This window comes from Brachyistius frenatus, unplaced genomic scaffold (assembly GCF_029030835.1).
Source record: "Brachyistius frenatus isolate BFR_SWC_R1_liver_20210118 unplaced genomic scaffold, ASM2903083v1 Contig_14, whole genome shotgun sequence".
Classification (NCBI taxonomy): domain Eukaryota; kingdom Metazoa; phylum Chordata; class Actinopteri; family Embiotocidae; genus Brachyistius; species Brachyistius frenatus.
The window spans coordinates 5,582,821-5,607,817 of record NW_027210613.1 but is presented as its reverse complement, the minus strand read 5'-3'; the positions used below and the strand labels follow the sequence as shown (position 1 = coordinate 5,607,817).

General features: G+C 46.4%; 2 protein-coding genes across 3 annotated transcripts; both read right to left on the bottom strand.

Annotated features, from left to right (window-relative positions):
- Positions 1 to 17: 17 nt before the first annotated feature.
- Positions 18 to 3,999, bottom strand: pigv (phosphatidylinositol glycan anchor biosynthesis, class V). Its single transcript, XM_069693277.1, has 3 exons — positions 3,621 to 3,999; positions 2,210 to 3,376; positions 18 to 2,127 (listed from the first exon to the last, which is right to left on the bottom strand). Exons 1-3 carry the CDS (start codon positions 3,687 to 3,689, stop codon positions 1,840 to 1,842), a joined length of 1,524 nt encoding a protein of 507 aa, XP_069549378.1. The 5' UTR covers positions 3,690 to 3,999; the 3' UTR covers positions 18 to 1,839.
- Positions 4,000 to 6,411: 2,412 nt separating this feature from the next.
- Positions 6,412 to 24,729, bottom strand: arid1aa (AT-rich interaction domain 1Aa). 2 transcript variants are annotated; one of them, XM_069693299.1, is made up of 20 exons: positions 23,514 to 24,729; positions 20,785 to 21,003; positions 20,005 to 20,664; positions 19,808 to 19,903; positions 17,910 to 18,150; positions 16,855 to 16,944; positions 16,583 to 16,753; positions 15,560 to 16,037; positions 15,283 to 15,428; positions 15,106 to 15,191; positions 14,775 to 14,984; positions 14,463 to 14,667; positions 14,174 to 14,327; positions 13,874 to 14,043; positions 13,536 to 13,755; positions 12,329 to 12,454; positions 11,018 to 11,111; positions 9,943 to 10,789; positions 9,679 to 9,809; positions 6,412 to 9,584 (listed from the first exon to the last, which is right to left on the bottom strand). In XM_069693299.1, exons 1-20 carry the CDS (start codon positions 24,417 to 24,419, stop codon positions 7,710 to 7,712), a joined length of 7,125 nt encoding a protein of 2,374 aa, XP_069549400.1. In that variant the 5' UTR covers positions 24,420 to 24,729; the 3' UTR covers positions 6,412 to 7,709. The 2 variants fall into 2 exon arrangements, with proteins under 2 accessions (XP_069549400.1, XP_069549401.1); XM_069693300.1 differs by having other exon boundaries at positions 13,874 to 14,037.
- Between the last annotated feature and the right edge of the window lie 268 nt (positions 24,730 to 24,997).

Genomic DNA, 24,997 nt, shown 5'->3' with positions numbered 1-24,997 from the left:
CGCTCAAAATGGCCGCCTCTCACGGGCACACACATCGATGAAAACGAATTATTTTGATAACTTTTAATCCCAAACATGTTTTCTATCCATAGAAACTAAATTCAAGTCGGTCCGACAAAATCCCTCGGAGGAGTTCGACAAAGTACGACGTGTCAGAATCGGCCAAAATGGCGACTAAATTCATAATGGTGGACTTCCTGTCGAGTTGAAGTAACGGTGCGATGTAACTTTTTAGTGCGTCTGGGTGTGATACACGTGTCCACCGGATTTGGTGAATTTAGGTAAACATGGCCGCCGGGGCATCTCTGTAGGGGGCGCTCTCGAGCCGTTTGGCCACGCCCACTCACGACTCCACTAGAGTACGAAATGTTTCGCCTGGGAGACATATGTGTCTCCACTTTGATGAGTTTTTGAATATGATGAAGCCTCCAAAAAGGCAAATCACTTTACGTAAGAATAAGAACGTCCAACGACCGAGAAGAACATTTTACGACACGTTTGTCGTACTGACAGCACACCGAGCTCCATCTGCGATTGGTGAGAACGTCAGCAGGCGGTACTTCTGTACGTTTTGATCTGAAATCTGGACCGATAACCTTCTCCGGAGCAGGTTTAGCGCTGCAGCATTACGTTACCATGGTGATGTATCACGTGCGTCACATGCACATCGCCCGCTTTGTAGTTCTGAAAACCCGGAGTTTCACCGGAAGTTATCTCGACGACAGCAAATCCTGCTTCGTAGTAACGGGCCTCAGTTAAATGTAGATTAATGTATTGTTTTTTTTCCCCATCAAAACATCCCTGAAGAATTATTCTCAGGCTTTGAGGTCGTTTCATGAGTGACAGCAACCTCTAGTGGTTTGAGAGAGATGCCTTGCAAGACTTTACAAGTCACTGATAATTACAGTTCAGTAAAGGATGTGTTTTAAGTAAACCCAGAAAGAGGGGAAAAAAAAAAAGAGTTCGGCACACATTTTAACATGTGCGAAGTCATTTTTGGTTCGATGGTTTTATTTTGTTTAATTTGAAATTCAGGGCTGACTTGTCAGCAAAACTATGGCAACAAATGTTTACGATAAAACACTAAGTCTTACATCAATGCCTGGAGAAAGAACATTTAACTTTACATGAACATAAAAAATGAAAAAAGTAAGGGCTCTTTTATATATATATTTTTCATTCCCATCTAAAAAGTCCAAAGGTAATAACTTGGAATATTTCTTTCAAACATGCAGGAGTGCATTAAAATGAATAAATTAAATTTTAAAGCTTCCGCAGGAAATACAAAATATAGTTTTTTTGGTTGTTTTTTTCCAATTACAACCGAAGCCGATTTACAACCAAACAAGAGTTCAGTAAAGGTTCAGGTGTATTCTAAATTTGAGTTTGTTCTCAAACAACTACAAACATGTTTGACCAAAATGCGCAAATCAAACTCGTTAACTATATCATGAGTAAATCAGCATTTAAAAAATGTTTTGTAACAATAAGCTCCGTGTAGGACTGGGCGATGTAACTTGAAGAACAGTGTGTTTTGTACTTTTCTTTAGACTCATTTTCTCCAACGGTGTGTTTATTGTGATTTTTTTTTATTGGTAACAAGTTGCATTCATGTTTCCAATTATTCCCATGACAAATTCTTTGAGATGTGTTTTGTAATTATTAATTAAATATTGCTGCAGGAACAAAAGGTGACTCCAGATGATGTTCTAGAAAAAGAAAAAAAAAGAAAAAAAAAGAAACGTCCATCTAGATTTATTACATGTAACTTCAAAAATGGTACACAGCCCAGTCCTACGTAGAAATATTGCATTTAAACCTCGGGAGTAATGTCTTAAGTCAAGTCCACGGCAAGAAATTGCAATGCAGGGCGAGCCCCAGTACCCAGTAGGAGAGGAAGTATCCCAGGATGCTTTGTGTAGTCGGAGAGCAGGCTTTAAAGTGTGGCAGCAGTGCAACGATGGGGTTTTGAGGCGTGTGCTTGCAACCATTTCTGGAGTGGGTCTGCAGCTGCACGTTGGGGTTCGATGTCTTTCTTCGGTGGAGAAGCGGCTCGTTGAGGAGGAGCAGGTGGGCGCTTATCCAGAAGGGCACGGGGGACGAGGAGGCCATGAATCTGGTCAGAACCTAGAAATTGAGATCGAAGAGAGGGAATGAGTGGAAGATTCAAAATACCAAAACGGGACTATTTCAATGTGACTTTTCTCACCTGCACGTGCATGCACAAAGTTCCAAACACCAGGAGGACTGCGGAATGCACAACATACACAAACACTCTGGGGTTGAAGAACCCCGGCGTGGGTTTGTCGAGCCCTTTGTTCGCGCCCGTCTCCCACAGTCCGAGTCTCATGCACAGTTCCGGATTGGCTTGAAAATACGCGTAAACGGCCGTTATTCCGAGAGTAGCCATCGGCAGAGCCAGAATAAAGTTTGGTATCTGCTTGAGCTCAAAGTAACGGAGGAAGCCCACGTCCCAGTACACATCCTGGATATGAGAATAAAGCAGCGGGAGGGGTCTCATACACCAGAGCGGCGGCGGGCCATTTTCATCCGGAACCCGGTAGCCCTTCCGCTCAACGAGAGTCAGAAGAGCGGGAGGGATCCGCTCCAAGGAGATGGACGGGGTGCAAAACGTCCTGTACCCGTAGTACTGGAAAGCACAGAAGGGAAGGGCAATGATTGCAGTTCCCAGGAGGGAGGTGAGAAGGAGACAGACGATGACCCAGACGTAGCGGAAGACTTTACTGTGGCCTTTTGTTGTCGTGCGATACACACGAATCTGGGAGATGGCGTGCAGCGACGGAAGATACAGTAGAAATCCTATGTTAACAAGTCCATTCGACCGTGCTGCCGTGGCTATGCTGAGGGCCAGGCAGGCGCGGAAGGTGAATCCTTTCTCCAGGAGGAACAGGCCGCCGAAAGTGAGCGCAGCAAACAGGCTCTCCGAGTATCCGGCAGTCATGAAAACGTTGGCAGGTGTGATGCAGTAGAGCAGGCTGGAGAGCAGAGCGAGGCGCCTGTCCTGCAGAACTATCCTGCTCAGGGCGTGCAGGGCGACCACACTCAGCAGGAAGAGGGCACTGTTCCCCAGAGCCACGGCCACCAGCAGCCGCCCCCGGACGCTCAGCCAGCCGCTCAGGGGCCACAGCAGCGTCTCCGCCAGGCCCCGCAGGATGACGGGGAACAGGGGGAAGAACGCGAAGTTGTGCTCGTACAGGTACCCTCGCTCGGCAATGAAGAGGAAATGCTCAGCGTCCCAGTGAGAGAGGCCGCCCAGCAACCACTCCACCACGGAGTCCAGGTACAGAGGCTCTTCTGTCCGAGGGGGCTTGAACGCATCAGCTTCATGGTCAGGGATGACAGCATTCAAGGCAGCCTGTGGAGAAATATTTCACATTATTAAGATCAATACTGCCAGACTTCAAGCTGCATCAAAAGGAGGACTTTTTGTCTTACAAGTGTAGAGTCGCTTTATCTGCGTCTGACCGTATGTACGCCTGCGCACATTAGAAACTGACAGTGCTAAGGTGACTCACGCGGCAGAGAAAATGAAAGACAACAACCAGGGGGGGGGGCTACGAACCAACACGGTTCGTGAGCAAAATTGGCTTTAAACTCACCTGCAGGACCAGAGAGAGACCTCTGGTGAGCGTGGCAAACTCCAGAACTGCTCTGACGTCCATAGTCATTGATGTGACGGAGAAAATGAGGAAAAGCCGGTTATGACGGCCATGGGCACTGCCGCTGCTACGAAACACTCACTGCTGAAATCATCATGTTTTCTATCAAACATTGCTAGCGCGGGAAAAAAACAAAAAAAACAATTAGCGAATGATTCGTTTGGGAGGTTTTACGTTTTAACTGGTAAGACAAATAACGTACAGGGTGAACACTGATTTCAAAATATGGCCACACGTCTTCAGGCAGCGTTTGTTTGTCGCTCAGCTGCATTATCTTTGTCCTCATCCTGCAGCAGGCTGCTTCGTTTCGAATGGGACTATTACTTCCGGCATAGCCTTATTTCAAAATAAAAGCTCCTCAGAACTGGACGAGGAGAGCCCTTGTTTCTCCTGCATGAGTAAATATATTTTTAGAATACGTATACTTTAGCAAAAACGAATGAATAATAGTTATAAAAGTTTTACTGACTTAAGTTTTGCAACCTTCCATCGACTTTACGGACGGTGAAAAAAAAGAAGCATATTTTTCTCCTCCAGCAGGTGGCGCTCGATACTGTGTCATGCACTGGATTTTCAAGTGGTGCAAGTTTTTTCTTGTCTTTTTAGTCTGTTGAGTTTAATTGGCTCGAATTTCCGGTTAATTTAGACCCTAATACACATGCCATGGTGTTTCTTCTACATACATAAATGTATATGATATATATATATGCACGATATATATATATATATATATATATACAGTGGGGCAAAAAAGTATTTAGTCAGCCACCAATTGTGCAAGTTCTCCCACTTAAAAAGATGAGAGAGGCCTGTAATTTTCATCATAGGTATACCTAAACTATGAGAGAAAAAAAATTCCTGAAAATCACAGTGTCTGATTTTTAAAGAATATATTTTCAAATGGTGGAAAAAAAGTATTTGGTCAATAACAAAAGTTCATCTCAATACTTTGTTATATACCCTTTGTTGGCAATGACAGAGGTCAAACATTTTCTGTAAGTCTTCACAAGCTTTTCACACACTGTTGCTGGTATTTTGGCCCATTCCTCCATGCAGATCTCCTCTAGAGCAGTGATGTTTTGGGGCTGTCGCTGGGCAACACGGACTTTCAACTCCCTCCACAAATTTTCTATGGGGTTGAGATCTGGAGACTGGCTAGGCCACTCCAGGACCTTGAAATGCTTCTTACCCGTTGCCCGGGCGGTGTGTTTGGGATCATTGTCATGCTGAAAGACCCAGCCACGTTTCATCTTCAATGCCCTTGCTGATGGAAGGAGGTTTTCACTCAAAATCTCACGATACATGGCCCCATTCATTCTTTCCTTTACACGGATCAGTCGTCCTGTTCCCCTTGCAGAAAAACAGCCCCAAAGCATGATGTTTCCACCCCCATGCTTCACAGTAGGTTTGGTGTTCTTTGGATGCAACTCGGCATTCTTTCTCCTCCAAACACAACGAGTTGAGTTTTTACCAAAAAGTTCTATTTTGGTTTCATCTGACCATATGACATTCTCCCAATCCTCTTCTGGATCATCCAAATGCTCTCTAGCCAACTTCAGACGGGCCTGGACATGTACTGGCTTAAGCAGGGGGACACGTCTGGCACTGCAGGATTTGAGTCCCTGGCGGCGTAGTGTGTTACTGATGGTAGCCTTTGTTACTTTGGTCCCAGCTCTCTGCAGGTCATTCACTAGGTCCCCCCGTGTGGTTCTGGGATTTTTGCTCACCGTTCTTGTGATCATTTTGGCCCCACGGGGTGAGATCTTGCGTGGAGCCCCAGATCGAGGGAGATTATCAGTGGTCTTGTATGTCTTCCATTTTCTAATAATTGCTCCCACAGTTGATTTCTTCACACCAAGCTGCTTACCTATTGCAGATTCAGTCTTCCCAGCCTGGTGCAGGTCTACAATTTTGTTTCTGGTGTCCTTTGACAGCTCTTTGGTCTTGGCCATAGTGGAGTTTGGAGTGTGACTGTTTGAGGTTGTGGACAGGTGTCTTTTATACTGATAACAAGTTCAAACAGGTGCCATTAATACAGGTAACGAGTGGAGGACAGAGGAGCCTCTTAAAGAAGAAGTTACAGGTCTGTGAGAGCCAGAAATCTTGCTTGTTTGTAGGTGACCAAATACTTATTTTACCGAGGAATTTACCAATTAATTCATTAAAAATCCTACAATGTGATTTCCTGGATTCTTTCCCCCCATTCTGTCTCATAGTTGAAGTGTACCTATGATGAAAATTACAGGCGTCTCTCATCTTTTTAAGTGGGAGAACTTGCACAATTGGTGGCTGACTAAATACTTTTTTGCCCCACTGTATATATATACATATATATATCATCTACATATGTATTTGTTGAGATGTAGTGTCATTGTTTCCTTTTCTCATTGGATCAAGATGTATGCCTAAATATTGGGCTTAGGTGGCCAGTAACAGTGTGGATAAAATATAAAGAAAAGCCTTTTTGTGTTCCTTTTGTGTTATGTAACCTGAAGTTAAAATGAAACCACCCACCAGGGGCTGTGGTGCTAATTTACATTAATGCCGACCGAAACATAAAAAACAATAATAAAGTTAATACAAACAGTGAAGTTGAGACTACTGAATGTTTCCTTCAATTTTCTGAGCAGTGAAGGTGAATATCAGGATTTCTGCCAACTTAATTTTGTGTGAATTCACACCTGTTTGTCCAGAAGAGGTCATTATATTCCAAAAGAACGAAACCACCAAACAGCTTACGAAGATTTAATGTACATTTATTCTTACCACGTGGAACATATAGTATAAAGATTTCATACTGAATAAATGATATTCATTGAGCCAAAAAAGGGAAAGGGGGGAATTTACATGTTGTCTTAGCTACATAGTCTGAAATACAAATATGCAGAACCCATGACTGGAGAAAATTTGTCAAACGTGTACTTCATCTAGTTTATTTTCGTTGTACCAGGAGATAACAGGTTTGAGCCGTGTCTGCCATACTAAGGAGCTGTGGAGAAACCAGAGGAGTGGGTCTAATCGGTGGGGACTGGAGGTCACGGACCAAACTCGCATGTCAGCCTCCATCCCTCACCAATAACAAGTGTGAGAATAGTGACACAGACAGAGACGGACACAGAGAAAGGAAGTATAATGTACAACATTATATATACACCACAGCAAAGCTGTATTTGAAGTTGAAAACCAGTCCTAAGAGGTGATTTCTTTTCATAAGGGTATTCATACAATCAAGGGATAAGAGGAGGTAAGGGTGTTGTAGGTTCTCGATACTTTGGGGAAGAAAGCCATTTTCTGTTTAACACCAAACTAAAATGACCTCAAAACTCTAGAGGAGCTGCATGGTCAGCTTCTGTGTGAAACGTGTGTTACAGAATGCTTACACTCAAGAGCAGTACGGTACAGAAAATGTCCTACAATCTACTGCACACTGCACAGGCCTCCCCGGTGAAGGTGTCTATTGACAGCACTTTGTCTACTGTCGGGCTGACTGGTGAGAATCCAACTACAGCAACTATAACCAGTAGGCCACTTTGTCAGTCTGCTTCACCTCTGAACGTCAACCAGTTACAGACTCATTGTGCCCTCGAGGGGAGAGCTAGGGCACACTGCGTCTCCCAAACTCACTGTAAACGAGACAGCAACTTTGGTTACAGTTTTTGTTTTTCAGCTATTTATTTATTCATTTATTTATCTTTATTAAAAAGTACTTTTCCCCAAAGTGCAGAACAGTGTCCCAACTGTGGTGCTCTGCTCTGTATCATCCGGTTGGCATTCATGTCGCGAGTAGTGTCACTTTGTCGGCATCTCTCTGGTTTTGTAATCCACCACAGCTCTGTGATCCCCCCGCCCCCCTTGAGCAAGGCTGGCTTGGGGAGGGCTCAGAGAATGGAATCTGAAGGATTTTCATAAATTAAAGACAGTCACTTGAACTTTTCTTGCCCTGTTACACACACACAAGCCAGGATACCAGGGAGGAGGGGATTGGGGTTAAAACCCCCCAAAAAGTGGAGCCACGGCTCCCTACAGCTGTCATGACTGGCCGATCAAAAAGAGTACATCACAGATAACATGAGAAACCAGCGAGTTCATTAGGGGAGACACTGAGAGGTCGAGGAGTCTGGACTCGTGTAGTGTGAACTCTGAGTGGTTCTCCTCCACCTTAGCTAAGGCGTGCAGAGCCCGGGCTGCTCGCCGCATCATGTCCGGGCTTGTGGGCTCGAAGTGCATCCCCTGTAGGTGTAGTAGAGAGCTCTGGCTCTGTTGGAGCTGTGTGGCAGCCAGACTGTCCTCCAGGAAGCCCAGCAGGTTGCCCACACTGCCCTTCTGAACAGCGATTGCTCGGGCTGCCATAGTATCACCCTGGGCCAGGTTGGCCAGCAGGACCACGGCCATCTCCCTGCACACCGCAATCTTTCTGTCTCCGATTAGCCGCACCAAGTTCCCATACAGTTTCTCCAACCGACTGAATGGTGGAGTGGCCAAGATGAGGTCCACATTGTTGTCTTGGATGCTTAGCTTGCTTAGCGTCTCCAGGACCAGTCTCTGAGGTGACAACGCACTGTGGGGGCCCAGTGTGGGGAAGGGGTCCTGGGCCTCTGCTGAGGGGCAGACGGCCCAATGGAGAAGACCATCAAACAGCGGCAAGCAGATGCTCTCGGGGTAGATGGAGAGGTCTAGTTGGCCTGAAATGTTTGCCAAAGTGACCAATGTGTTCTCCCTCAGGAGCTCGAGGCAGTCCCACCACCATTCATCCCTCTGGCCCACTCCCTCGTCTGAATCCTCATCCTTCTCGTAGGTGAGCGGGGCCTGCTTGCGCTCAGGGTGTCGGTGGTGGAGCAGGATCAGGCGCCCCAGTAGCAGCAGCAGCCCGGGATGTTTGGACATCTCGTGGTCATTGCCTGGCACAAAGGAGAGGCTGCGGACAATGTTGGAGACACAAATGCAGCGCCGGGCTAAAGAATCCTGCCAGGTTGCGAGTGCAATGAGCGGCCCCTCGTCTTTGCTGTGAGGCTCGTCCTCCAGGATGGTGCCCGTCTGCTGAGCCTGCTGGGTTAAAATACTTTCGGGGAAAGGAATGGGTCTGTTGTTCTCCTGGTGACTTTTAGAGCCTTTCTCCACTGCCTTTGTCTCAGAATCTGTTTTCCTCTCCTCGTCACTGCTCGGAGAGGCGCTTGCCTTCACTGAGACTTTCTCTGCTTTCTCTGAGAAAGATGTGTCTTTTGGCCTTTCTTCCTCATCTTGATGCTTCCTTTTTTCCTCCTCAGCAGGCAAACCATTTTCCCGAACGTGTTCTTCTGGGACTCGTCGCTTCAGTAAAATTGTGGGCACGGGTATTCGCTCTCGAGTTTCCAAGAAGTCTTTGCGCGGTTCAAAGTGGGTCTGGATGTGTTCTGTCGAGTCTCCCCCTCCAGCACTCCAGTGAAGTAACCCACTGTCAAACTCTTGCAGTTTGCCGTGATTATTTGACTGTGCAGCCACAAATGGGTCCTTCTTTCGCACCACCTTCAGGGGAAACCTGTCAAACTTGCTGGCCTGTTTGGGTCTCTCATGGGCCGGTGAGGATGTCGATGAGCCTTTCTGCTCAGATGAAGAACCCTTGCTCTTCCTCTCCTCATTTTCGGTCTTCTCGTCCTGACCCCGAGTGCATTTCTGCTCATCTTCCTCCTCTTTCACACGAGCTGGCCCCTCTGCTTCTCGTTCCTCCTCATCTTCGTCATCTTCTTCCTCTTGTTCCATATCCTCAACCCGTGGTTCGTCCGTGCCGCCCCAGTCTCGTTTCAAGGCATCAGGATCAAGTAGTGTCCTCTGGCCGGGGTCCCCAACCTCATACTCTCGCAGAATACCAAAGATTTCAATGAGGCATCGTCTGAAATACTCAACCACCAACTCCAGGAGGCCCGGCAACTGAAGACAGAAGACAAATACATCAAATATTAGACACACAATCACCAAGTAATCTGCTATAAAGCTTCATGAAGGGCTCAAAATTAGGTCTCACCGTGTTGAGATCGAAGGTGGAAATACTGCCGTCATCATACAGGAGAATGTTAATGGTATCCAAGGCCCACGTACTTTCGGCCAATAAACCAGACTTTAACGACATCATGACCCTCCAGGCCTCCGGGGTGCCTAAGAAATCAAGACAACAAAATAAATTAGTACCAAGTACTTTGTCAGCAGTAATTCATTTCGACAGTGTTGTCAATAATGAAGAAGGTCAAGACGAGAAGATGTGTTCAACATTTATAATCTATAGTCATACCAATATCTTTCATGGTGAGTCTCCGCCGTGGTTTTAGGACAGGATGGGAAGCTTCTATAGATCCTGGGGGAAAAGGCATGTCTCGCCTTATTAGAGGCGACTGCACCGGAGGGGGCACTATGTGAGACGCAGGCACCGGGGGGCCGGCCTTCTGCATCTTCATTACTCCGTGCATGTAGGGGGATTTACTGGGTGATGTCCTGCTCTCCATGGGGCGGGGCATAGAGGCTGGGCTGGACACCTGTGGAATGTGGTTCTGCACCCCCTGAGGGGGCTGGTAGTTGGACTGTACTGAGCGAGGCATGGGTTGGCCAGGCCCAGCCGGACCATAGGAAGGCTGCCGAGGGCCCATCTGACCCCCCCACTGGCCATCGTGATTCATGCGCTGTTCTGGTGACATCATCTCCTCCGAGCGGTTTATGCCGGGGAAACCGGGTCCCTGGGGTGGGGCCCCGGGGCCACCCTGTCGACTGGGGTAGTTCTGATAGTTGATGTCTCGAGGTCCCTGCCACATGCCTCCCTGAGGACCCTCAGGGCCTGACTGCATCATCTGAGGGGGCATATTGGGTTGAGCATTGGGCCCCGTCGCTCCCGGCAACCGTTCACGACCAAAGGGAAAAGGGAACTGATTGCCGGGTCCAGGTGGACGGCGATCAGTGCCAGGATAGGGCCCACTGCCGCTGTACTGATTGTAAGACTCCTGCTGTCCTGAAGAAGGGGCAGAGGTGCCTGATTGCTGTTGCTGCTGCTGCTGCGGTGCTTGTTGTCCACCAGGGAAGGGCCCACTGTACTCTGACTCATGGCGCTTTGATGGAGGGTAACCGCCTTCCACAGGACGCTTGTAACTCTACAGATAATAAGGTGCAGAGAGACAAATTCATTACACACCATTTCAATGAACCTGTTGTAAAACAAATAAAATGGCTCACTATAAAGTTTCCTCTTCAAAAAAAAAATCTACAATCATAACACACCAGCTGCATCGAAAAGAAAAAATATATCTCAAAGTACAACTTCGATAGTATCGGTGTACTGAGAATAGTGGGAGTTGGTGTACTGCAGATGGATCATTTACCTGCTGTTGAGGGTACATTCCAGGTTGCTGGTTTGGGTAGGAGCCAGTAGGGGGCGTTCCCTGTCCAGGATACTGATTACCATAGGAATCATGCCTGCAAACATCATGCCATGAAATTATTATGCACCTCTCATTAAGTTAATAACAGCCCCACTGTTAGGCATGCATGGTCAGACACACAATCAGCATCACAGTGCACAATAATGTATTTACAACCAAAAAAGACCAGATTTTCCTTTTTGTTCAGTTTCAGACTCACATTTTATTTTGCCTCCATCATACTTGACTTTGTTGTATCAATATGATTTTTTTTTCTTTCTGGGGGGGGGGGGGGGGGGGGGGGGGGGGGGGGGGGGGGGGGGGGGGGGGGGGGGGGGGGGGGGGGGGGGGGGGGGGGGGGGGGGGGGGGGGGGGGGGGGGGGGGGGGGGGGGGGGAGAAAACTTTTAATATTTAGTGGAAACAGCAAATGTAAATATTCAATATAAAGACACAGCTCTGATTTTTTTTAACTGTACTATGCTGTAGTTGGTGAGTAATACCAGCCTCTTGACAATTTAAATAGGATTTACACGTTCAAAGTACCTTTCAGTCAATACAACTCTGTGTGTGTGTGTGTGTGTGTGTGTGTGTGTGTGTGTGTGTGTGTGTAAGCGTCTTACATTCCCATAAAATGAAAGCCCAGTCCAACTAGCTAGGAGCATCAAGTAACATTGGAAGTAAATATTTCACCCCAAAGGATGACAAAAAAGCTCCAAGTCATGGTTTGAGTATGTTCTGATAAGTATTTGTCAAAATGATAAATATCAAAATAATGTGACATTACTTTTTTTAAATTTTATTGTACTCTATTAATCCCCGAGGGGAAATTCTTTCGCTACGGCAGCATCCCGAGGGGGAGCTGCTGCAACAGGCTGCCACGACCGCGGCGCCAACCAACCTGAGGTGCATGTTTTTGGGTGATGGGAGGAAGCCGGAGAACCCGGAGAGAACCCACGCAAGCACAGGGAGAACATGCAAACTCCACACAGAAAGGCCCAGGACCGGATTCGAACCTGGAACCTTTTTGCGGTGAGGCGACAATGCTAACCACTGCGCCACTGTGCCGCCCATAATCATACAACTGCATGAAATAGGCTGTCTTAAAGAGACTAACGAATTTCAGTCATCTTTCAACCTTCCGAGACTTCAAAAATGTATTTATTAAGATTCACAATAGCATTATATTTGTGTTATCTGAAGAAAGATCCGTTTCCTCTGACAGTGGCTTTAAACCCAAGACGCTTGCCAAACAAGTGCTTATGTGAACTGACCGTGGCTGCTGTGGTGGGAAGCGATTTGGCGAATACATCCCCGTGTCGGCGTTGGCAGGCATCATAGGGTTTGGCTGAGGAGCACCGGATCCCATGCTGCCCTCTGGGCCCATTCCTTGCTCCGATCTAGGAAAAGCAAGACAATACACATGGTAGGATTTTTTTTTCTCCCCCCCCCATATTTTGCTACATAAAAATTGTGCTAGACCTCATCTGAAAAGAAAAGAAAAAAAAAAAAGAAGCAGAAAACTGAGGTTACAGTCACAAAAGGTCAATACAAAGATTATCTGGCTCCAAAGACTGTGACTACTAACATTTATTTTTTGAATGACCCAAATTAAGCATCCAGTTTGGTGACAAAATAGTGACACAAGTGAGTTAATAGTGGTATTAATGGTGCTCAGAAAAACCTGATATAGAGCCTTAATTTGTTATGATCTAAAGGGCCAGTACTGCGTGTGCAGAAACTGGCAAATGGGAAGAAAATCTTGAATAAAACTACCAAAATTTAAATACTGCTTGGTAGAATTTTGGCCTTTTGTTGTTAATATACCTTTTTGACTGCTGTGTACCCATTTAAAGTTTTAGACAAGCAGCTTATTCCTGACTGTCCATACAAGATAAACTACTGCTGTCAGTTAAGAATACATTTAAGTCTTAAGTAAGAATAACATTTTATTTTTTTAGTTAATTATTTCTGTTGATCTATTTTTCAGCGCAGCAAAACTTTTCTTCTTTCTCAAAACACAGAGTATCAAAGTCCCCATGTCAGAGAGAAATACTACTAATTAGAATAACGAAAAGTGAAAAATAAAATGAAATAAAAAAATGGATTTCATGAATGCCAACTATTGAAGTGGATCGCTCACTTCACAACATGACACGTACTACCGTCTTTCCAAAAATCACATTTCTTTCTCGTGTTTAAGATCCTATTTGATTTTTGAGTCCAAAACAAAACCACATAAAACAATGGCAGTTCATAACTCACTTAGAGCCTAAGTATATAAAAAGACAGCTAACTATTGGGCATTTTCTGAACTTCAATGAAATGTAAATCAATTCACTTTTGAAATTGAGTAATCATTCTTACTTTCCCTGACTTGAATGGGACCTCTGAGGTTTGGCTGATCCATAAAAATACCTGGTTATAATCAGCAGTGTTCAGTGACCTTGAAAATGCCATCTTCCATTCAATGATTCTTACCTCCTGTCGTAGCCTGGTCCATAAGGAAACTGCTGTCGGGGCCCCATTGGCATCGTGCCCAAGGCCCCAGGCGGTCCTCTGTTGAATGGAGGCTGCTGTTGTTGCTGCTGCTGTTGTTGTTGTTGTTGTTGTTGTTGTTGTTGTGGCGTCTGCTGCTGCTGCTGCTGGTCACCCACCCCACTGTTCGGGCCCTGGTTGGCAGGTAGAAACTGCTCCCCGACTGCAAATATATTCAGAATTACAGCACATTAACAACTGATAAACTGAACTGATTAATTAGCTGAGATTAACTGAGCTTCTACGACAACATTCAGCTCTTGTCCATTCAGTTCACCTACCTTTCCGCATGTTTCCAAAGGGGTCCTTGTTGGGTTCGTAGGGGCCCATTCGACCTTGCATGTCTGGTGTGTTCATGCTGGACTGATAGGTGGAGTTGGGTGTCATATTCTTCCGGGGGAAAGCAGGGTCGCTTCCTTCAGAGAAAGGGTCCTGCAGGTTAACACTGCTCCTACGGGAGAGGCAATGGTGCAGGGAGGGAAAATTTGAAGTGAAAGAAACCAAAGAAAATGAGTTCCACTGATCATAATAATGTCTTTCGGAAGCCAAGATCCACTGGTAAAATCTTAATAGACGGTCACCTTGACCCGGGTGGCATGGGGGGCATTTGTGTATGAGGAGTGGAGGCCGGAGTGGGAGGCTTTAGGTCTCCACCCTCAGCCATGGAGCTGCTGGTGGACTGGGGTGTCTGAGGACCTTGCAGAGAGCCTGACCCAGCTGTGGAGCAGAGGGATGCTTCAGTTTGAAAGGAGAGAGAAGAAGACAGACATAGCAGGTGACTTTAATGACACTGCAATACAGCAAGTTGTGAATTTTTGTTGGTTTTGAAATTGCATCGATGTGTTTTACTGAAGTGTTTATGTCTCTAACCTGGAGAGGGTGGCTGGACTTTAGCAGGTTGGTTCTTTTTGTTGTCTGTAAAGATCTCAGGAGGAGGGTCTTCACCACGCTCGATTTTGCACTCAAAGGCGTACAGACACTGGATGTACTGTTTCTTCAAAGAACTGGCAGCACTGCTGGACGTACCCACATTCAAGGAAGTGGCCAGATCGCGCCATTTCTTATTCTTACTCACCTGAGACACAAACACACAAGACAATTAGACAAGAAAGACAATGGAGAGCAAGCAACACAAGTACTCTGTAATTCATCGTTTTAAAAAAAAAAAAAAGGCATATTAACCTGTGCCATTCCTCCGATCTCTTTGACTGACATATATAACCGGAAGAGGTCGAGCGGTTTGCGTCCTACAGCGGGCAGGTTGGTCATGGGCATGGCTTTTTCTTCAATAAAGACCAAATAACGGTCCACCCACACCTTCCTCTCCGGCTCGGGTCCCAACTCATACAGGCGTGTTATCTTTTCATTGGTTGTGGTGGAAGAGTTGGATTTCTGTATTGTGTAAAAGATATAGGAAATCAGTTTTAAAACGGAGTGGAAATCCGACAGAGTTTCTACAGCCACTGAAGGAAAATGAGATGGTCAACCTCTGTTATTACAGCAGACAGGTTACCTTCGATTTGGGTTCAGGTTTAGGGGTTACACCCCCATCTACTTTGTTATTCATCTTATTGTTCATCTCTGGACTCGAAGCCATACCTAAACACAATGACAGTGGTTGAAATTGGCTGAAAAGTTGACACTTAAAAAAAAGAGAACAGCCACGTGCAGCCATCTCTGTACAACTTACCACTTGTGTTATTGGCCATGTTTGGCCCCATGGGATAAGGTGATCCACCTGGAGTGTTCATCATTCCAGGCATGTTATTCATCGGAGGGCCATACGGTGGGCCAGAGCCCATCATGCCTGGAGACATGTTGGGGTAACCAGGCATCCTGGACAAAGAAGAAAATATATAAGATGCTGTGACAAAGTACTGTACAGGTAGTTTATATAAAAACACAAGGGAGAAGTCCTTGAATATTGCTTTGTGGTAAAGGCACTTGAGAAAAAATTGGTAACCAACCTGTTGTGCATGGAGTTGGTGGCAGGATGTTGCATGGCTGTGGGATCCTGGGGGTTTCTTTTCATCCCTGGAGGAGGACACATTCCTGAGCCAACCTGAGGTGGCATGTTGCCCATGTTAGGGGGCATGTTAGGGGGCATGTTAGGGGGCATGTTAGGAGGCATGTTGGGAGGCATGTTGGGAGGCATGTTGGGGGCCATGTTGGGAGGCATGTTGGGGGCCATGTTGGGAGGCATGTTGGGGGCCATGTTGGGAGGCATGTTGGGAGGCATGTTGGGAGGCATGTTGGGGGCCATGTTGGGGGCCATGTTGGGGGCATAGGGACGAGCTCCTATTTGATTAGGAGGCATCCTTCCTGGAGGCATGCCAGCATATGGCGGCCCTCCACCCTGTCCCGCCATGGGGTTCATTGAGCCCATGCCTGGACCAGGGTAGTTGGCATTGGGCATGTTGCCATAACCAGGTTGCCGGGGATAACCTAGAGATGACAATATAACCAAAAGAAAAACAAAATCAGTTAAAGTAATCCCTTAGCTGGAACTGAACGCTGGTCTGAAAAAAACAGAAAACCACTGCAACACCCGAAAGTTAAAAGTGCTGTGTTATAACTATGACAGTCTTTTCCTTAAAAAACTGTGACACAGACTTTTCCCTAGCTAGCAGGGAGAGCTATGCACCCAGAGCAACAAGCCTTTGTCACAGTTTCAGCTCTACTGACAGGAGCTCTGCTATGTCAGCTGACTCTATGCTTCACAGCTATAAATAGCTGCAACAGTCAGAGGGAGGGACCAACAACAGCATGGTATTCCTGAGGCAGGAAGATATATTCCATAGGTTTGTCTAGTGGGATATGTACAAGAGCAAACTTTACAAATGGATCGTAAATTAAGAGGAAAACCTTTATAGATCAAAATTTAAGCCAAAAATATTCCCTCTCTAGAAGCAATTTCTTAAAACAGTATCACAGAACAAAATCAAGCTTTTTCTTAGATTCAAACCAGAGACAATTTAAAAAGTACAAACCTTGGGGGCCATATTGTCCTCCCTGCTGCCCGTAGCCACCCATGGAGTTGTTCTGTTGATATGGGGCCATCCCAGGATGCATCTGTCCCCCAGAGGACTGGCGTGGAGACAGTGCAGAGGCGGACTGGGGGGAGCCGTAAGGGGGCATCTGAGGGTTTCTCTGCACGAACACTGAAAGAGGGCAAGAGAAGAGACAGTGCTCAGACTCACATGCAACAACAAAGAGTCTAGACATATTTCAATGTACACTTTGCCTTTGGACAGCAACATACCTCTGTCCTGGGCCATAGGAGACTGGCTCATCGCAGGGTGTAGGCTCCCATCTGACTGCACACTCGATGGCCTGGGAGGCATCTGGGTCCCTAAACAATAATAATTAGGTTGGTGAGAGCTCCAGAGGGGTACAATAAGGGACTACAATGGTGACTCTGATTCAAAGATATTCTTAAAGATACTTAAAAATACTTTTTTGATGATAATTTGTGTCCACGTAGTTAGAAATTTAAAAATAAATGACATCCACACCGCCTTTGAAAAATTCTGAATCCGTGAATATGGTAAAAGTTGAACTACTACATATAAAATGTCCCCTACGTCAACATGTTACAAGTTTAAACTTTTGCAAGACAGAAATCCATTTACACCAACAAGAAAACCCAGCAAAGTAACATTATGGTAGTTATGGTAACATGGCAGCAGTCAGCGTTTTACTCAAGTTCAAGCTTTCAACCGCCCACCGTTCTACTCATTCATCATTGATACGTCATTCCCCGCAAATGTATGTTTTGTGAACAGGCATTGTCCAACCAAACAAAACTAAAACATTTTAGAGTGTAGCCGAGCTCTCGAGGTGCCAGAGGAAACCAAATATAGCAGGCTAAGTTTTAATGCTGCCAATTACTGTGGAGCGTCATCGGGCTTCAATGAAGTTCAAAGGAATGAAAAAAACATGTTACGCACTGTGGTGATAACTTTCTCTATCTTTAAAGCTCTTAAGGAAATATTTTAAAGAAGGAAAATCCAGGTTTGAGTGTATAATCGTATCAGTTTAGCATAAAAATGTATTTAAAAAAAAAACGTTTAGTTCCCGTTAGTGCTCTCCATTAAATGTGTAACTAAATGATAGAACTAAAACCGTCATGACAACACTGTGTAGATGCTCTTCATAGCAAAGTACCAGTAAATTGGCAAAAAAAAACCAACCTACAGATGTTTAATGGTTCAAGAGACAATGGTCAGTGGTTTCACATTCACACTGTGTCTCGATCACAAACGTCAGCGCTGTTACAGATCATATGTCACATTTCACTGGGAGTGTTCAGCCCACCTGGTATGTTGGCGGGTGACAGCGGCCCAGTACGGGGTGTGCTTGCGCTGGCAGGGGAGCCAGCTGGGGAAGGTGAAGGCCCTCGGATGCCTGGCAGGTGGGGGGACGTGTGGGGAGAGAAGGGCGACTGAGCGGGGTTGCTCTGCTCGCCCTGGCTGCTTGACACACCTGACGTGCTCACGCCGGGACTCAGGGCCCCCTCTGTACCTGTGGGCAGGTCATCGATGGACCCCGACAGGTCCTGGAGACACATGCAGGAGAGAGCACAGGTACAGTCAACAAACAGTCAAAAAACAACATGCAAAAATAGTCAAGTGTCTTTTAATTTGCAAACAGATTAATCCAAACTTTCTAAAATATTATGTTTATTTCATATGCTGGTTGTAGTATCAGCATGCTGCAATTCCCCTCTGTGTTGTTAAGACATTAGTGGCAGATTACCTCACACACACACACACGCACACACACACACACGCGCGCGCGCGCACACACACACCCGGAGGCCTTTGTCCTTATTTATCTTTCTCAAAGAAAAAGTGAGTGTGCATTAGTGCCGGGGGTTGTCATGGTTACCAAGGTTTGTAGGATGCAAGCAGAGTCAGCATGTAGCGCCAGCCTCCCCATGTGATTTCAATACACAAACAAAGTCTCTTGTATTCATCTCAGATTTTTTGGGGCATTTTCAAACCTGTGCTTCGATCCAGAAAAAAAGATATGATACACTGCTGCATTTTAGTTCTGATCCGGTTCACATTCACACTGACTCTTTAACAAACAGGCCAAGTATGTGTAACATCAAGTTGTTCATACTGATGAGGGGACTCGGTGATCGGATTGTTTTGGTGATGTCATCCTGCATCATCAAGACGCACATGGACACATCAAGTTCTGGTGACTGGTCAATCTGCACTGTGATGCTTCATGCGTTTATATTTATGTTCTCTCGAGGCACAAAGAGCTCACTGAGAAATAACTGCTAATGAATATTATCTGTGGGCTATTATTGTTGGCTGCAAACAGATTGCATGTTACGAATAATGACAAATAGGTTGAGACAGGACAAAGATTAATCGTCTTGTACAGAAATATTTCGGAATCATTACTGCGGGACCAATCTGTCTTTTCAATGGACTTCATGAACTGACAAAGTATACAGAGGCTTCAAGCACAACAGACAAGCTTAAACTGATTTTTACTCGTGTGCAGACGTATTACCGTGGTTACAAAATTATTCACATTACCATTAGTTATGTGGATCAATTACAGGATCACTTTCTATACAGTTCAGGAACCACAGATGGATATATTTGACGTTTAGCTTTTAAATGTATGCTAATAATAATGATTATTATTTAAAAAAAATGTTTTATCACAAAATACTGTTTTGTCCCTTTGCCTTCACACCACAATCAAAGCGAATCGGCTCAGAACTGGACTGAAACCATATGTTAAAATGGTCCCAGTTTGGTTGTTTGGTTTGCACCACTGTTTACTTGTTATATTTCTCATCAGCCCAAAGCGCCCCACCTCATTTACACAGCATGTTTTCCACAAGCATCAGCCTTGAAGCTGTGCCTCAACAACCACACAAGTGCAGCAGCAGCAGCACACAAAGTCCAAAATCACTGAGGAACGAAGAGCACAGCAGCCACAACACGAGCAAGCAGGAAAAAGTAAGCTTTTAAAACAATAACAGCTGATATGTAAAGTAACACAAAGTTAACTTTGGATTTTATGAGCCTCACACTGTCATCACTTTGAAAAGAGATAAAACTAATGTGTATAAAAACTATAAGATAGAAAGATAAGGTAACTGTCTTATATTACGGTGAAAAGCGAAAACACAGTGTGAAAAAAGGCTTTTATGTTCCAGCGGTGATAAAACAAGCAGAACTGACCGGAAGGCTGGAGGGGCGGCCTTGACCGTCCTCTGGGCCAGATTTAGGCTGAGTGGATGGAGGGGCGTTGGACTGAAATGAGTCTTGGGATACCTCCTAATGAACAAAAGAACACATGCTTAAGTGTACTGACAGAGATACAGAAACACACACAGAGAAATTTATAATGTGAATATAATCATGACAGAGGCTTGTACCTGCTGTTGTTGTACAGGAGGAAAACGCTGATAAGGTGACTGTTGTGCTTGCTGCTGCTGCTGCTGCTGCTGCTGCGGGTTCTGCTGTGGGTTCTGCTGCGGGTTCTGTGGGTTCTGCGGGTTCTGCGGGTAAGCTACAGGCTGCCCCTGTGGGTGTTGGCTATGTCCCGGTGGCTGCTGTGGGTGAGACTGTGACTGCTGTTGCTGCGAGGGGGGCTGCTGAGGCCCCTGCGTGGATCCGGGGAAGTTGGACGGGCCTTGTGATCCGGGGGCAGCCTGGGAACTTGGCTGCTGTGGGGCCTGACTGGGAGGACCCTGCTGCTGGGCGTAGGGAGACTGGCCAGACTGTGGCGCTGAGGCTTGAGAATAAGGTGGCTGAGACTGTGGGGGCCCTTGGGATGGACCTGGCAGTGGACCCTGGGACTGGGGGGGCATGTGGGGCTGCTGATAGGGTGGTCCTCCCTGGGTGTGTGGAACAGATGTTGGCGTTGGGTGGGGTTGCCCTGGGTAAGGTGTCTGGCCTCCAGGTTGTCCAGGTGGGGGCTGAGAGTATGGGGTTTGTTGCTGACTTGTGTGAGGCCCCTGGCCTGGCTGGCCATAATATGGTGCCTGGCCCTGAGAGCCATAGCCGCCTGGTCCCTGCTGTCCGTAAGATGCCATCTAAATAGAAGACCCAAACACAAATCAGCACCCATGCCGCCTACAGTGTGTTTACCGTCTTAATGTGTTTGTGTCTAAAGATTAAAATAAAGAGACATAATTCTGAATGAACCAAAATACCTGTGGGCCATACGGCATGCCACCCATCCCTCCAGGGGTACGTCCTTGCATTCCCACTGGGTATCGCTGGGGACCTGGCGGGCCATAACTCTGACCAGGGTAACCAGGTCCTGGTTGTGGACCTGTAGGAGGCCCTTGCTGTGACTGCTGACCGTATGGACCGCCTGTTCCATATGGCTGACTTCTCATTTTTCCCATTGGGTCCATGGGACTAGGTGGCTGGACATGGTAAGAACATAAAAACATGAATTCAGTCAACAACTATACAACATGGGAAATTGAATTAACAGAAGCTGCAGCTTACAAGCAGACCTCCTCACACTAATTATGCCACTACAGCATTTTCTTCAAAGGTTGTAAAACACTTGGCTGCAGTGTGCAATATTTTCATACCCAAATGTATAAAAATAAGCATCAGTGAATGGGGAAATTGAGCCTTTTTCACCTTATTTCCCACAGTCATTACCCTCATTTCTTTACCTCACTTTGCTATAGTTGCAGAAGTCAACAGTGCTATATATATCTACTTTCGAATGGAGGGCAGTCTGCCCAATCTTAAACATATCCCAGCTGTGCTCCTGTTTTGAGCCTGGTCCAAGTAGCTTTTTTTTTTTTTTCTCCCCAGAGAAGGCAGTTTGGCTCTAGATGAATGACACCAGAAATGAAGGAAGTACTTTCACAACAGCCGGCGAGAGTGAAAAATGTACAAGAGCATACTCCTTCTATAACTCTGCAGATAGTATAAACACTATTAGGGTGAAAAACAAGGTGTGAAATCATTGTTCCCAAGCTACGGTTACACTTCACTCGAGCCTCGCATTGAGGAGCCCATCGTTCCCTCACCTCCGACAAAAACTGTTTCACACCAAACGGTCAGGTATCCAAGATTATTTCAGCAAAAGAAGATTTAATCCAAATCTAAAGTAGACCCTTACATTACTCTCAGTGAATCCCCATGTGTGCACTTTGCTGAGAAAAGCACCCTCGGCTCAACAACAGCCCTTTAACAAAACAGTATGCAAAATGCCTTATGTGACATTTTGCAAGATCCCAGATAATGAATTGAAATAAATAAGAGCAGCACATGGCTAATCTGCATAAGACAGAGAGGAAACTCCCTTGGTGGGTGAGAGATGGTGGACTGCCTTCTGATTGGTTTGAGGGGGGGTGGGGGTGGGGGTGTAATTCTTTGCAGTCACAGTCAAAACTTGTGGCATGCCAGACACAGCAGCAAACGGGCCCACATGTCCTCACAGACAGAGCTCAAAATTGGCCTTTTTGCTATTTTGCAACACGAGAAAACATAAGAGGTCCATCGGTTTCTCTTGAGAACATCAGGGACAAATAACGTGGTATGTCAATAAATAAAGAAGAAGAACAGAGCAGCAGATGTTGTCATACGTGATTATGTTGTGAATAGAATAACTGCAGTGATGCTGTTCTGTAGTTTTATTTGGATTACACACAACACTCTACATTTTATATACAATGATGTACACATACTGTGCGTCAGCACCGGTTCTGGTGGGACAATTAAAACCATGCTGCACATCTGTAACACACAGGTAATAATTAAGCCCCCACCCCCACCCTCCCCTAATTATTTATTTTTTTTGGTAAATATTTGGCATGCATTAAGAATAAAAAAAAAAAACCCACACCTGATCCATTTGCTTGAATAGCACATGTAAAAAGTGGAGCTGAAAGTAGGAGTGGATCAGCACTACCCCTGGTGACCCTGTGATGAGCTAATGCCGTGTCTCCTTATCAGCAACTGTTGCCCTGCATCACATGTAATTATAAATGGCCATGAGCAGCGGATGAGGAGCCAATCAGATTTCAGCTAGCATGTCAACCCAAGACCAACTATCTCCTGGCTCTGACAGTGGGATTTTACCTCCACAATTCAAATCCCAGTGCAAACAGCGATCTTGCAGGCTGCACTCATAAAAAGCAGGGCTGACTGTTTACAGGCACGCATGGCGAGTCCAGCAAGCTTTTTTTTTTTTTTCTTTTTTTCCCCTCCCTCCCCTCTCCCCCACCCCACCCCCCAAGCACAGGGGTGACTCGATAAATCTCCGCAGGATAAAAGGATTTAAACCCTCTCCTGATAACCTTACGGGGACTTTTAAACAATTTAAAAACACACCAGCCAAGTGAAACAAACGCGTGAACGCAACACATTCCTTCCGCCATGGCTGCAAAAATTACAGCGAAATCGGGGCAAAGAAAACAAGACAAACGACGACGAGCATAAATCCACCGCCACACACGCTTTATAAACTCCCGAGAACACGTCGTCCTTCACGTAAAACCGCACAATGCAGATGCACATGTAGAAAAGTACGAGTTTAAATTCAAGAGAATAAAAGACGGCAGCTCAAGAGACGAAACGAGCCGTTGCTCGTCGGTATTTTCGCCCCTTTTCAAAGTCGGGCCTTCTCGGCTGCCTGAACGTCCTTACATCGTTTCAACTACTTATATCGTCTCGACGCGCGTCTCTTCTGTTCTTACATGTCTGTATAAATGGATTTTAAACGACACTTATTGAATGGGCTGGTGTAAAAGGGTAAAAAAAAACACACACACACGAGAGGCAGCCATTTTAGAGTCTTTGCGAACTAGTATCAGACAATGGCTGGCCTGCTCCGTTGAGAAGCGGCGAGGAGGAGGGAAGGAGACGCGCTAAAAAAGCCGACGTCTCGTCCCTGTAATAATGTGGTTTTTACCTGGTTTCGAGCCAGCGGCTGCCCACCGCTTCCCGGGCTCATAGGCGACGGGTGATGGCTCCTTTGTTGCCAGCCCGGATTGCTCCCTCCGTACTGGCCGCTGCTGCCCATGTCCGCTGGTCCCTTACTGGCTCCTTCTTGGCCGCTGTAGTCGCTCGACGGGTAGTTTGGATATCCGCGCGTCGAGCTGGGGGACGTCAGGAGCTTGTTGAGCGTCGGTGTGGATGTAGGCTGAGGGTTTCCGATGTTGTATCTCTGGTTGCTGTAAGATCCAGCCATCGCCGTGGGTCCTCCCGCTGGTGGCTGCTGCTTAGCTGGCTGCCCCCCAGCTGTCGGCGCCTGGGCGCTGCGAGGGGAGTTCATGGCGTACGCCTGGCCGGGATAAGGAGTCCTGTTCGGGAACGGGTTGTAATTGTTAAACTGGTGGTTGGAGAAGCCATGCTCGTGGGAATTAGGTTGATACGGGTCCATCAGGTTGCTCGATTGCACGACCGGACCCGCAGCAGCTGCCATGCCAGGGCTTTGTTGTCCGCCATGTTGATGAAAAGGGGCCCGACCGTAGTGCTGACTGTATCCGTACGAAGGTGGAGGAAAAGCGGGACCGTGGTGATGCACCAAACCGGGGTGGTTATTCCCCTCCGGTCCGACAGAGTCATTCTGGGTATTATTGTTAGCCCTGGGCGGGTTCCCATTCCCGTTCTTCATCTCAGGTTCCCCTCCTCCCCCTGCATTTCCACCGTCGGCCCCGTCCTGCAGATCCCCCTGGCCCGGCGATCCGCTCTCCAAGCCCGGCTGCTTTTTGTCCGACTGCTTCTCCCCCGGAACCGACTCTTCCTTGGGGTCTCGATCCGGTTTTTTGAGTTCGGAAGGCGGGCTAGTGTTCAGAGTGGCGACCTGAGCGGCCATGATATACCCCCCCCACCTCTCTCTCCCTCTCGGCGAGTCAGTCACAATCAAAAGCTAGCATTGAATATAAATAATTGTTTAGAACCATTTATCCTTGTGCCGATTCATTCCCGCCCCTCACACCGGACCGAATCCGGCTGCCATCCCCCCGGTTCCGGTTCCGTAAATGGGTTAGAGAGATGATGGAGGCTCCATACAATGCGTAAAAAAAAAAAGCGACAGAAATTGTTGTGGGAGTTGTGTTACTGAGCCCGGGTAGAGGCAGGGAGCGAGCCCAACCAACACGAGGCTCCGCTACATACAGCCATTTTACTGAGCCGCACGGAGGACTGCAAAACACGGAGCGGATCTCACCCAAGGCGGGCTGGACTTTTTTTTTTTTTTTTTTCCTCTTAAAACATCACGTTGTCTTTTTTTTTTTTTGCTATAGGTGGAATATTTTCGGAACTCTGTATTTTAATGTGCGCCTAACTCATAAACGGTGTACTTTTAAATCAGTCGCCGCTCAAGAAGCTATGCGTCACAAAAAAAAAAAAAAAAAAAAAAAGTATGGTGAATTACATGACGGATCAGTGCAG

Bases quoted from the DNA above. Each gene is read 5' to 3' on its own strand.
- arid1aa (XM_069693299.1), bottom strand. From the start codon at position 24,419: ATGGCCGCTCAGGTCGCCACTCTGAACACTAGCCCGCCTTCCGAACTC. The intron at 14,985-15,105 runs GTAACCTGTCTG...TACACAATACAG, and splicing joins AACCTGAACCCAAATCGAAG to AAATCCAACTCTTCCACCAC. The intron at 14,328-14,462 runs GTTAGAGACATA...TTCAAACTGAAG, and splicing joins AGTCCAGCCACCCTCTCCAG to CATCCCTCTGCTCCACAGCT.
- pigv (XM_069693277.1), bottom strand. From the start codon at position 3,689: ATGACTATGGACGTCAGAGCAGTTCTGGAGTTTGCCACGCTCACCAGA. The intron at 3,377-3,620 runs GTGAGTTTAAAG...ATTTCTCCACAG, and splicing joins GTCTCTCTCTGGTCCTGCAG to GCTGCCTTGAATGCTGTCAT. The intron at 2,128-2,209 runs GTGAGAAAAGTC...CTCAATTTCTAG, and splicing joins CTTTGTGCATGCACGTGCAG to GTTCTGACCAGATTCATGGC.